The 13,897-nt window shown below is 33.7% G+C and overlaps 3 protein-coding genes across 3 annotated transcripts; all 3 read left to right on the top strand.

Annotated features, from left to right (window-relative positions):
• The first annotated feature begins 573 nt into the window (after positions 1-573).
• On the top strand, positions 574-3,420 carry LOC133036169 (uncharacterized). Its single transcript, XM_061112669.1, has 4 exons — positions 574-580; positions 961-1,037; positions 2,495-2,614; positions 2,944-3,420. Exons 1-4 carry the CDS (start codon positions 574-576, stop codon positions 3,418-3,420), a joined length of 681 nt encoding a protein of 226 aa, XP_060968652.1.
• Positions 3,421-7,346: 3,926 nt separating this feature from the next.
• Positions 7,347-9,089, top strand: LOC115709846 (15-cis-phytoene desaturase, chloroplastic/chromoplastic). Its single transcript, XM_030638084.2, has one exon. The coding sequence runs from the start codon at positions 7,493-7,495 to the stop codon at positions 8,954-8,956; it is 1,464 nt and encodes a 487-aa protein (XP_030493944.2). The 5' UTR covers positions 7,347-7,492; the 3' UTR covers positions 8,957-9,089.
• Positions 9,090-9,601: 512 nt separating this feature from the next.
• On the top strand, positions 9,602-13,651 carry LOC115709847 (uncharacterized). Its single transcript, XM_061112120.1, has 3 exons — positions 9,602-9,653; positions 9,744-10,438; positions 12,815-13,651. Exons 2-3 carry the CDS (start codon positions 9,810-9,812, stop codon positions 13,257-13,259), a joined length of 1,074 nt encoding a protein of 357 aa, XP_060968103.1. The 5' UTR covers positions 9,602-9,653; positions 9,744-9,809; the 3' UTR covers positions 13,260-13,651.
• The last annotated feature ends 246 nt before the right edge of the window (positions 13,652-13,897 follow it).

The following is a 13,897-nucleotide window of genomic DNA, read 5'->3' as shown; positions in this document are numbered from 1 at the left end:
TCTCTGTCATTGAGGAGCGTAGCCAACTGAGAAGTAGCTGATCTTTTCTTTTCCAAGCAGTGAATTCTGGGTTGATTTCTCCGGTGACAAGTCGCTAGACAGGGGCAACGCCAGTGAGTAATATATCGTCGAGTCCATGGCTAATAACAGTGGGAATCACTTGAGATTTCCACGCAAGGTAGTTTGTTCGATCAAGATGAACTGTGAGAGCAGAGTTGAGAGAGTTTTGGAACGGATTCCATTGATGCAGAGGAGTAGGTGGTGGTTGAGCAGTGGTGGAGGGAGTAGCTGAGGTGTGCTCTAGGTGTCGAGGATCCATGATCGACGCGAGTCAATGGCTTCTTGATACCATGAAAGAGATGCTTATTAATACAATTCCTAACTATAGCAATTTTGAACTCGACACAAAGAATTGTAAAAGCTCTGAAAAACTCATGAGTTGAACCTTTCATTTATATAAAGGAAAGATTACAAGAAAAGCTCATTACAATTTGTAAGAAACTATGTCAAAACAGAGTACAAGTGGACAAGAAAATAACAAACTATACTAACAGTAAAAATAACGAAATACAGATGAAAGGTAAAAGAGTTTGTTATTTATCAATGCCAAACATCCTGATTTTGCCAGTGAACCTAGAAATATTGGCTTAGGTTTAGCTACCGATGGTTTTAATCCATTTGGCAACATGAGCCTAGCATACAGTATGTGGCCTATCTTGTTAGCGAACTATAATCTTTCACCTTATTGTGTATGGAAGACAATAATTTTCATGTTGGCACTATTTATTCCTAGACCCAAATCACCAGGTAAAGATATGGATGTATTTCTAAGACCATTGGTGGATAAGCTGAAAGAGTTGTGGGTTGATGGAGTGATACGAGAGATTATAGGATAAACACTATGTTCAAGTTTTGTGCAGCCCTTTTATGGACAATTAATGATTTTCCTGCTTTATGTAGTTTGTCTGGATGGAGTGGTCAAGGAGACAAAGCTTGTCCAACATGTAATGAAGACACTTCTTCAATACGAGAGATTGGTAAGACAACTCATGTAGGTCATAGAAGACTCTTGCCCAGTACCCATCGATTTAGAAGGGACACCAACTTTGATGGAGAAATAGAAAGAAGACATCCTCCAAGACGTTTTACTTGTGAGGAAATATTAGAATAAGTAAACAAACTTGTATCGCAAGTTCCTGGAAAACATGACCAGTTTGGAGGCGTAAAACATAGACGGGTTGCAAAAGATCAAAATTGGAGGAAAAAAAGTATCTTCTATGAGCTTGAATATTGGTGTACAAACACTTTGAAACACAATATTGATGTTATGCATATTGAGAAGAATATGAGTGACAGTCTCTTCGGCACAATCCTGGACAACGATAAATCAAAGGACACAACTAATGCGAGACATGATTTGAAGAAATTGGGAATAATGGTAAGTTAATGAAGCCGCATGCCCCTTATGTTCTCAAACCTGATGAAAAATTCAAATTTTGTCAATTTATCAAAGACGTGGAGTTTCTTAATAGATTTTGCTCAAATTTGAAGAAAAAAGTGAACAATGGTTTAACAAATATTCTTGGATTGAAGTCTCACGATTGTCATGTAATAATACAAATATTATTGCCAGTTGGAGTCCGTAAATTTCTCCCAAAAGATATATCAACAACTATTTCTGAATTGTGTAACTTTTTCAGACAAGTATGTTCAAGAACTATAAACATTAAAGATATAAAGGAAGCACAAAAAGACCTTGTTTTGATATTGTGTAAGTTGGAGTTGATTTTTTTCTCTAGCTTTTTTTGATATCGTAATTCATTTGGTCTTACATTTGCCTGAATAAGCGATTTTGGGTGGACCTATGTTTATGAGGTGGATGTACCCTTTTGAGACGTACATGAAAAAATTGAAGAACTATGTTGGAAATAAAGCTCGTCCTAAAGGGTCGATAGCTGAAAGCTATGTTGTAGATGAGACATTGACGTTTTGTTCTATGTATTTTAAAGGGGTAGAAACCAGATTTAACCGACTTGGTCGCAATGAAGATGATGTGATTCCTAAAATTCTTACCATCTTTCAATCACAATGTCGTCCCTTAACAAAAGCAAATTTTATGCCTCTTGACCGAAAGACTCGTGAAAAGGCTGAATGGTTCATCTTTGACAATTCACAAGAAAAACAGAAAATATATAAAGTACCCCTCAACTCAATGCACAAAATCAATGGCAGCTCAGCGTCATGAATTTGTAAGTGAATTATTAATTCATTTAATAAAATTATAATTTTTAAAAAATCTAACACTAATAACAATACAGAAGGAGCCAGAAAAATATGTCTTCCAAACTTGGAGAGAAAGTCATACTAGAAAAAAGGACAAAGCTTAGGTCAATGACGTTGCTAAAGAAAAATGGATGAGTTACACCAATATTCTATTTTTTTTTCTTAAAATTATCACATTGTTGAATTTTAAACAATTTTTATCTATAGTTAGGACGAATTGACCCATGAAATGGAGAAAGAGATGGCCAAAAGTAGACTTCAAAGGCAATATGGCAATGATCCTGGATCCTCAGAGTTACTGTCTGACATCCAGTACAAGGTTATGGGCAAGGTTTTTGAAGAGAGGAGTGACTATATACGATAAGTTGTTTACAACTTAGGAAAGAAGGGGAAAAATCAACATCTGGGTCTTTAAGTCAAAGTCAAACTCAATCTCAAGCAGGGTCTACTCTTTCCTAAGATGTTGATATTATGGCTGAGATGTTTAGGAGATTGCGTGAACACTTTTCACTGGGACACGACACTTCTGATTTGTATGACCCGCGATTTGAGAGTTTCCTCCAACAATATTTACCAACACAATCTCAAGGTAGTGCAACTTGTCCAAGGCTGCAATAACAACCGTTTTAGCAGACTCAACAGTTCTCTCCTAACATGCAGGGAAGTTCCTCCCAATCTCCTCTTATTCCAAACATGTTTGGATGCTTCTCCCAGTCTCCTCAATTTTACTACTCTGATTTGTTTGGAGGATCACAATCACAACAACTGATGTTTGGTCAATTTGGGAGTTCATCTCAACAGCCGATAATGTTTGAGGGTTCAATTCAGCGACCTTCTTCAGATCAATTTTTTAGTACACAAAATTCATATATTTTTCCTGGTCAGTTTCAGCAACAATCTCTGAATTTTTCGCAACAGCAACAATCTCTAAATTTTTCGCAACAACAACAATCTCCAAATTTACCACAACAACCACAGACTCGACAATTTGTTGAGATTTTATCTTTGCAGCAGCCATATTACCCTTCATCGCTAATATCACAAGCTCAGGATAATGCACAAACAACCCATTTAAACTTAAACCCTGACGGTTCACAATTTTTAGATAATGTGCTTGATGAAGACAATAATAATTAGTTTAAGTTAATTTTAATTATGTATGGACAATAATTATTAGTTTAATTTTTAATTATATGTGGATTTTTTTTTTAAGTTTTTAATTATCCGTGGATGATAATTATTTGTTTGGTATGTGGGATAATTATTAATTAATTATGCGTGTAATAATTAGTTTATTATTAATTTATTTTTAATTTAATATAAAATTATTACTGTTATCATAATTTTAAATATTATTAATATTATTATAAATTATATATTTTATGAAAATTATATATAATATTAATTTATTTTTATTTAAAATGTAATACCGGTGGGGTACCCGTGCTATTAATGTGTCAGATATTAAATTTGATGCCATAAATACTAGCAGGTCCTACCGTTATAGGTCCGCCAATATTATTAAATAATATCGGCTGATGTGTCAGTCTGTCGCTATTAATTAGTAATACCGAACAAGTATTATCGGCGGGTCAATACCAGCGGGATCCCACCAGTAATCACTTTTACTGGTTGAAAACGGTCTAATAAAATTATTTCACCCATGAACTATACTCAAATAATAAAATTATTTGTAAATTTATTGTACACAAAATTCTCATTCTCAAAATAATATACCAATTACATACAATAAAGTAAAATAAAGTTTATTTATTTATAGCTTCACAAGTATTATTTAAATATGACAATATATAGACAATCATCTCACAAAACAACATAAGCACTATGCCATAATCACTTCCTCATCATCTATGGTACTAATTTCATTTTTCATTGGATCCTTACGATGCCTACAATCAGTGACGGACCCAGAATTTTTATTTTGTGGGGGCTTATTTATCATTCAAAAATATTTATACCTATATTATAATCATTCTTACTAGATTATTTAATTTTATGGGGGCTTTTTTTACGATTTTGATCTATAATTATCAAATTTAAAAAATTACATTTAATTTTTTAAAAAGCAATATTTTTGCTATAGCCCCCAAACTAATACACTTGGGTCCATCCCTGCCTACAATCTCTTGCGTAGTGCCCAGATTTTCCACACACAAAACAATGACATCTCACTTATTTAAATTGGTTATGTCTTTTCTTGGACCCAAATATTTTTCACCACTCTTATCATTGTGTTTGCCTTTATGATGCTTATTTGAGACTGCATTGGCCTTAGAAATCTCATCTTTAGGTTCCTTCATATTTCTCTTATCTCTCAATCTCGATTTCTCTTCGATTCAGATATGTTTTTGAATCTCTTCCAACGAATAATTCTCATTTTTATGGAAAATTCTTTTCCTATAGCTCTTCCAAGTTGGTGCCAACTTTGCCACAATTGCCACAAGCCGCGATTTCTCAAGTCGCATACGTTGCTACAATTAAGCTAAAAGAACGGATAAAATTGTTCTTTATTTATTCTTTAAACATTTATCTTAATTTAATTCTGTAATTTATTGTAATATCGATCCAACTTGACCGGGAGTGTAATTCCAAAGGACACATGCTTTCTATATAAAGGGGTGATCCAAATTAAATAAATTAAGTTGAAACTATTATCAAAAGTGGACTAAGCAAACAAAAACCTAACTGAACCACTATAATTCTCTTGTCTTCTCTATATTTTGTTTTCTTTTTTGTCTATTTCGTAGGTTATACTTTGAGTACTTGCTATTCTAGGTGAGTACTATTATAACTGCTAGTGAGTGTTCTTGTTGTGCTTGAATACTCTCATTATCTGGTGTTCTTCCAACAATATTTTATTTTTCTGGGTGTATATTATATATTTATAATTAATGAATTTAAATTTTTGTTGAAGAAACTATGAGACCTCAAGTTAATATTTTTTTACTGATTGGACCAATATGTATGTATATGTACTTATGATATTAATTTTTTATGAGCTAATAAAATACTTTTTTTTTCTAATGTTTATTTATTATTTAGTTATTCATTATGTTAAAGTACTTGAAAATAAATAAATAATGAATTTATAAGAGAACGATTATGTATAAAATTGAGTAGTTAATAATTATTCTTTGATTTGTTTTATGTACACTGCAGACCTAATTAGGATAGAAAACTACAAGTAACTTACGATAATGATAACAACTTTTAATGTAATGACAATTACAAGTGAGATACGGTGATAAGAATGGTTTTAGAATCAAGTGATAATTTTTCCATAGATTTATCAATTATTTTTTTAGATCTCTATAATTTATGTAAGGATTCTTCAATTTTTTAAAATTTTATTCACTATAATATTAGACGATATATCTTTGTTTGTTTTTTTAGATAAAAAATTGAACGAATATTTTTTTGCTTTTTTAGAGTTTTTTATTAATATGTATATATATAAAAAAATTTCTAATTTGATTGATTCTTGTAATATGCATATTTTGAGCAATTAATATGGTAATGACACGTATTAAAAAGTTGACCAGCTCATCTTATAGAGCAATAAATGCGTTCAATAAACTTGTCTCAGAAAATACAATTATTAAAAATATTTGAGCTCATTCTTTTAAAGATAAGCAAGCCATGAATAATAACTATTGGTTTATGAGACCAGCGAGATAAATAATCAATGTAGAAGGTCTATCTCGAGATACACATAATACCCAACAAAAAGTATGTTTGAAAATGGTAGATAATAAATTCTTTAAAAAGCTTGCAGCTCATTGACTCACATACTCGTGAGTATATTGAAAGACTAAGGGAAGCACTCCCAGTATGATTATCTCGGAATTGTCACACTATGATAGTATCTCGCGTTTTCTTCTCTCATTTATAGAAGGACGCGAGGGGTACTATCCAAACAATACATAAGCGCAGAGGGCCACCTTCAAAATAAAACAACTTAAGAAGATCGTTTACATTGCGAGATGAAGAAGCACAGTCAAAATAACTATTTATGGATGAAGACAAGAACCGATTATGCAGTTATTATATTATTATCCCATGCGATGTAAATATGAAACGTGAAATTTGTCCACGTTTCATGAACGATTACAAGGATAAGAACTCAAGGAAATAACTATCACCTTAAAACTCCTATAAATAGAGACAGAACCTAGAGAACATGAGACATCCAATTTGAAAAAGAGTAAGAATCATACAAATTTTTTTTGTATTTTGTATACGCTTTAGTTTATAGAAACCATAATAAGATAGACTCGTGGAGTATGAAAAATTAATTTCAAAACTACATTAAAAATTTTCTTGCCATTTATTACTATTGTTATTTATTTAATTTTAAAGTTCATTTATTACTTTAAATTTTATTTATTATTTAACAAAAATCGTGTTAATTTTTTCTAATTTTGTGTAAAATTAGATTATTATTAAGTGACGATATATAATTATGATTGAAATTATAAAATTTTATTTTAATTATATTAGTATTTTAATAATAATAGTTATTTTGAAATTATATAATAAAATTTTTTTATATATATTTATTATTTTTTAGGAATTAATTTATATACTATTTTTAATTTTTTTTTTTAAATTTATGATTTGAGTTTTTAAAGTGGTTTCTCCGGTGGTTTGATGTGGGTTGCTATACAATTTTTGGTTGCGATTTAGATTACTTCACTAGTTGTAATAGGAGTTTTTATGTAAAATTCTGTAAAAATACAAAAAAAAAAACACTATTTTGAAGTGTAAAAATAAAAAAACACATATATTTTTTTTTTTCAATTTTGTGTGACGTTTACTCAGTTTTTTATTTTTTGACTATCACATATAATTGTGTGGCTTTTTTTTTTTATTATATATAAGAATAATATAATATAATTTTTTTAAAATTCTTTACAATTTTTATATAGATTTATCTTTTTTAATATTTTGTGTAAAAAAAATTACACATGAAAATAAATTTGAAATTATTCATTTTTAATATCTTTACTAGTATAATAATAATAATAATAAAAGAAGGAAAATAAAACAAAAACACACAAACGGATATTATGTCAAAAAAAAAAAAAGAAAAAAAACAATATGGATAAGCCATTTTCGTTCCTCTGCGCTCCAATACCAAGTTTCCATCCTAAAAAGAAATATTAGAAAAATAATAATACAGAAAAAAATGACACTAACACTCGTCCCGATCCCGACCTCCACCATCTTCTTCCTCTCTCCCTCGTCCCCCAAGCCTAGACCCGTCCGCATCAGATTCAAACCCAGTGCATCTTCCTCCTCTTTTCCCGTCCAGACACGTGTCACTTCCACACAATCTTCTCACGATACCGGCGTCATTATAGTTGGAGCAGGCCTCGCCGGACTCGCGGCTGCCACTCGACTCAGCTCCGAAAACGTCCCCTTCCTTTTACTAGAAGCTTCAGATGAGGTCGGCGGCCGAGTCCGGTCCGATTACGTCGACGGATTCATCCTCGACCGCGGGTTTCAAATCTTCATCACATCATATCCTGAAGCCAAGAAGCTTCTCGATTACGAAGCGTTAAATCTCCAGAAATTCTACTCCGGAGCTAGAGTTTACTACAACGGCGAATTCCACATAGTCGCTGATCCCATTCGGCACTTCGTGGACTCCCTCCAGTCCCTAACGAACCCTATTGGTTCAATTCTTGACAAATTGCGCATTGCGTCGACAAGACTTGGGGTCCTGACGAAATCAGACGATGAAATTATGACTGCGAATGAGGTATCTACGATGGAGCTTCTGAGAAGCATCGGATTTTCTGAATCCATAATCGGAAGATTCTTCCGACCATTCTTTGGAGGAATTTTCTTCGATCGCGATCTCGAAACCACTTCCAGATTGTTCGATTTCATCTTCAAGAGCCTAGCCCTCGGAGATAACACGATTCCCGCCAAAGGCATCGGGGAAATCCCCAAACAATTAGCAGCAAAACTGCCGTCCGACTCGATTCGCTTCAATTCCAGAGCCATCTCCATCGATTCCGAGGGATTCGATTCACCGGCGGTAATATTACAAACGGGAGAAATATTGAGAAGTGAACTGGGAGTTATAGTGGCTGTAGACAAACCCGAAGCCGATAAGCTTTTGCGAGACAATGGGCCAAACCCGGCCCAAAACAAACCGAGTCGGAGCACGGTGTGTTTGTATTTCACAGCTGATCGAGCAGAAATCCCGGTTCGGGACCCGGTTCTCTTTATAAACGGATCGGGCGAAGGAATCGTGAATAATATGTTCTTCGCCACTAACGTGGCACCATCGTATGGCCCACCAGACAAGGCTTTAATCTCCGTATCACTCATCGGGACCTTTGATGGAGTCTCCGATGAGGATCTAACGGCTGACGTTGTCCGAGAGCTCTCCGAGTGGTTTAAGGGATCAACTTCGTCAACATCAACGGTAAGGAATTGGAAGCACTTGAAGACTTACAGGATTAAATATGCTCAGCCCAATCAGAGCCCTCCAACTAATCTAATGAAAGATCCTAAGGTAGGATCCGGTTTGTACTTATGCGGAGACCACTTAACGAGTGCCACGTTTGATGGTGCTTTGGTCTCTGGTCGAAGAGCGGTCGAGGCTTTGCTTAGAGACCGTACCGTCATTAGAGTTTAAAGGCAAAAATAAAATTATATATATGTTTGACTTTGTTTTAAAAAAGATTAATTTTGTAATTATTGGGTGTGAAAATGAATGAGTATGAGACTGAACTGAAGCCACATAACGTTAATAAAATTTGAATTGAAAAGTTGTTGAATGCCATGAAACCGAGACAGGTTGGAAATGTTTGACTGAATCATTTTATGAACGAAAAATAAAATGATTTTTTTACTTTGATATAAAACTCAAAAACTAGGTTTGTGAAATAAATTAGATGACGATTAATTATAGAATTATATTTTTTTATATATAATAAATTGGATTGGAGAAGACGTAAAGATTGATTTATTTAAAAAGAAAAGAAAAAAGAAACGTCAAGATTGATTAAGGAGAAATGCGGCGGTTGATTCAGAATTACAAGATAAATTATTAGGGAGTCGTTTGGTTATAAGTTAACGGCAAATCTTTTATTAATTTTTTAATTTCTTTTTTTCATATAACTATTATATTATGTAAATAGATGTCTACAATAATAATAAATAAAAAATCACGTTAGATTAAGGTAGTAGTAAATTACTAAAATATAAAAAATTACTAAATCTCCCAAATTAATTGTTGTTATAATATATATATTTTTTTTTTATTGTATTACTATTAACATCAATTTTACTATCACCGATTCACCAAAAAGAAAATCTTAATTATAAATAAGGTTCATCACATTATTTATTTTTAGAGATTTTTTTTTAAATTTTTTATTTTAGTTTATCTTATTTTTATAATGCGACATGTATATTGACAGATATGTAATATATACATATAGAGAGAGAAACAGGAGAGACAGAGACAGAGACAGAGAGGAGAAGAAATGGGGGTTGATTACTACAACATACTGAAGGTGAATCGGAACGCCAGCGAGGATGACCTGAAGAAGGCTTACAAGAGATTGGCCATGATATGGCACCCAGACAAGAATCCGGCGACGAAGCGGTCGGAGGCGGAGGCAAAGTTTAAGCGAATCTCAGAAGCTTACGACGTCCTCAGCGACCCCCTCAAGCGCCAGATCTACGATCTTTACGGCGAGGAGGCTCTCAAGTCCGGCCAATTCCCTCCTCCGCCACCTGCTTCTTCGTCCAACTCGTTTACGCCATCGTCTTCTTCACGCGCCTCCCATTTCCGGCAGAACAACCATAACCACCCCAGCTCCTCCTTCAGGTTCAACCCCCGGGACGCTGAGGATATATACGCTGAGATCTTTGGATCGGAGTCGGCAAGCTCGGGTTCTGGGAGGAGTTCGAGTAGGGGGAGGGGTTATAGGGATGGGTTCTTTAGGGCCACAAATGGTACTTCAGATTTTTCCGTTCATGGCAGTGGTGGGTCTGGGGCTCAGCGGAAGGCCAATGCGGTGGAGAATCTGTTGCCTTGTAGTTTGGAGGATCTTTGTAAAGGTATCAAGAAGAAGATGAAGATTTCAAGAAACGTCTACGATTCATTTGGGTAACGTCTAAATTCGCACCTTCTCATTCTCTTGCTTTTGATATCGGAGCTAATTATAATACAAAATGCTGAATTTCATTTCAATTCTAGAATGGGTTAGATATATATATATATATATATATATAAATACATAATATTGGTATTGCACTACTTCAAATCATAACGTTTTTCTATTTTTTGAGGCATTTTTACTTGGTTCCAAGTACAATTTGCATACGTAAGTATACTTTCTTTTTATGTCATTTCTATGTGCATTATTATTAGTGTTTATTAGATAATTGTAGGTGTAGCTCTCCTTGAACCTCTTTTACTATCTAGCCTTTTGGATTTTCTTTCTATGTTGTTACAACTTAGATGTTTTCTGTACCAATATATATCACTCCTGAAGTCTGAAGGGTAGTAGTCTTCTTTGTTGGTGCCGCTTTTTGCTATTGTTGTTGCTGCCGTTGTTGGCCTGTGTTGGTACTCGTAGTTATTTATAAAAGGTTTAAAGCTGTCTCTGCCAAGTTCTTGACTTCAGTCAGGACTTTTTAGCCCAGCTTCTACTATTTCAAGGAAAACGTGAGAAGATTGGGTATTCTTTTAGAGATCCTTTGGAGGGTTACTGAAATTTCCTGAATTGTCTTTCTTCGTTCATTTATATGTAAAAGTTTCATGAGAAGCTGAATTTGAATCAAGGTTCATGAGTGTTTTCTTTCGCTTAATACCTGTTTGAGAGTCCCACTTTGCTAATGGGTGGAAAGATAATGTTATATATAAGACCCATGGGCTAGCTACTCCTCTCATTGTTGTTTTAAGATGGAACACCATGCATTTTATGATACACTCATCCTATTCTGCTTAATCCACTACACTTTCCAATTCTAACAATACAACTTCCGCATTCTAACAATACCTTGAACCCTTTTTGAAGAGTAAAAATTAGTGAAGAAGTGAAATGATTTACCTCTCAAAAAGAAACATCACTTGCCTAAGAGCTGACTTGAATTTGAAAATAGGGTCTCATTATCTTGCCTACTTTATTTATTAAAAATCTGCTAAAAAAAGGTGCAAACTGAAGGCCACTTAATTAATTTAAAAGCCTAAAAACTACCCTGAAAAACAGCTTAAAGATTCTAGTGAACCCAAAATAAAACAGCCCTAGCACACAATTAAGCTGAGGCATGTGCCTCAGTCCGCTTCACATCAGAGGCGTGTGCCTCATCAGTGTGAGATATATGCCTCAATGGTGACACTAGAGGCGTAGCCTGAGATTTGTTTTGAACCACCTCGCCTTGACCAATTTTGAAAAGTATGATTAGAATTAGTAAATCATGAGAGTTTAGTTAGATTAGTTGTGGCTATGTCACTATATTGGAGAATCTGTTCAGTTATCTATCCTCTGTTGACTGGATTATTTTATATGGGTTTTACATCCTACTGGGTGTAGTTCAGGTTGGTAAACCAAAATTTCCATATTTTCTGAATGCTGAGTTAATTTTGGCTGAACCCAGCGACCACATGTGAAATGCTTTCACCAAATGCTTAGCTTGTGTCCCAAAGATTCTGAAATTTGCATTGCCAAGGCTCCCCTAAGTATTTATAAATATAAGATAGATTGAATTAAAATGGCTATAGGTAAGCAGCTACCGTTTGAAGGTGCCAAATCAAGGAAAGTGGTATTTTTTAACCTTATAATACAGGGTAAAGTTATATTCTTTTTTTTTTTAATAGTGTAAGTTTAATAGTATTGACTATCATCCTATACACCCTTTTCCCCTCCTTGAGTTGATTTGACTATTATTCTTTAACACGAAGTGTTTGATATTCGATACTAAGGCCTCCAGGATTTTGCTGTTCATCTGTGTGTGGATTATTTAGTCATTCAATGTCCAGAGATATTAAATGTTTCCTCGTTAGGTCAATGTCCAGTTTTATTACTTATTGCTAGTGTTATTTGTCTAGTTTGTAAGATCAGAAGCTGAATAAGATATCTGTCTGATTATTCTTATTTAAACATTGACAGGATTGTTTAAAGTAATTTTTTTGTTTTAGATCTGCTATTCCATGATTAGGGTCACAGCATTTGCTATTATTTTAAAAAAGAAGTAACTGTCCATCAACATATATGACATTTTTCTTATATTCAAAGTTTTAAGCTAAATTAGGCCTCCTCTTGTCATTGAAAAGACAATGTATTTTACTCAAACTTGCTAGTTTTTTAGCATGCAGCCTATGTAAAAGAAGGCAAGAACATAGAAGAGGGCTTTTTTGTAGCTTTCTTTTATTTTTATTTATTCATTTTCAATATTTGGTAAATCTCCTTAGTTTCACTTGTATTGAATTGCTGAATGATTCTTCCTTTCAAAATTTATTTACTCTGGCTCGATCTTGCAGTAAGTCTCGCACGGTGGAGGAGATACTGACAATTGAAATAAAGCCTGGATGGAAGAAAGGCACAAAGATAACTTTCCCTGATAAGGGTAACCAGGAGCCCGGAGTCATTCCTGCTGATTTAATTTTTGTGGTGGATGAAAAACCGCATGCTGTATACAAAAGGGATGGTAATGATCTTGTGCTCAATCAGGAAATAACTCTTTTAGAGGCTCTAACAGGAAAAGTCCTTGACCTCACCACCCTGGACGGAAGAAATCTTATGATCCCATTGACCGAAATCATCAAGCCAGGTGCTGAAATGGTTGTCCAAAATGAGGGAATGCCGATCTCAAAAGAACCGGGAAAGAAAGGCAACTTGAGAATCAAATTTGATGTTCAATATCCTTCAAGACTTACTGCCGAACAGAAAACTGATCTGAGAAGAGTTCTGGGAGGAATTCTATGATGATTCCTAATTATTAACCTCATGGTGTAAATAACCACGCCTATTTTATTGAAGGATGTGAATACTGTTGAAACTTTGCAGGGCTGAAAGGAATTTTGGAATCAGCTTTGTAAGGTCCTTCCATTACAATTAGATACTTTTTTGATAGGATCAAGATCAATCTTTTGTTGTTAATAATAGTATTAGCAGTGTCTTGGCTTACTTGAAAAGATGGATAGGTTATTTAGCTTGCATTTTTGGTCGGTTATTTTTCATTTTTACCATTGATTTCTCTTCTATATATACTTTGGAAATAGTTTTGGATTTTTTCATGACATAACTGGTTTTGTTACTTTAGGAATTTGAATTGTTTCATTTATTATTTATTTATTTATTTGCATCGGTTTGTTTAATTTTGTGGGTTTGTCTTCTTTTGTTACTGGTATTGCATCAAATATAATCTATCTACTGTATAATAAGAATGGAAGTCATCTTTTGTGTGGTTTATTTTTAATATATTTTTTTAGTAAATGATTTTTTTTACTTGTTATTGGTATATGTGCTCAATAACATACTAATGTGTTACTAAATAATCGATTAATATATTTTTTTTTCTTTTTTTTTTTATATATAAATGATCTTTGTATATTTTTTTTTGG

This window comes from Cannabis sativa, chromosome 3 (assembly GCF_029168945.1).
Source record: "Cannabis sativa cultivar Pink pepper isolate KNU-18-1 chromosome 3, ASM2916894v1, whole genome shotgun sequence".
Taxonomy (NCBI): Eukaryota; Viridiplantae; Streptophyta; class Magnoliopsida; order Rosales; family Cannabaceae; genus Cannabis; species Cannabis sativa.
The sequence above is the reverse complement of the archived record's forward strand: the minus strand, read 5'-3'. Positions and strand labels throughout refer to the sequence as shown.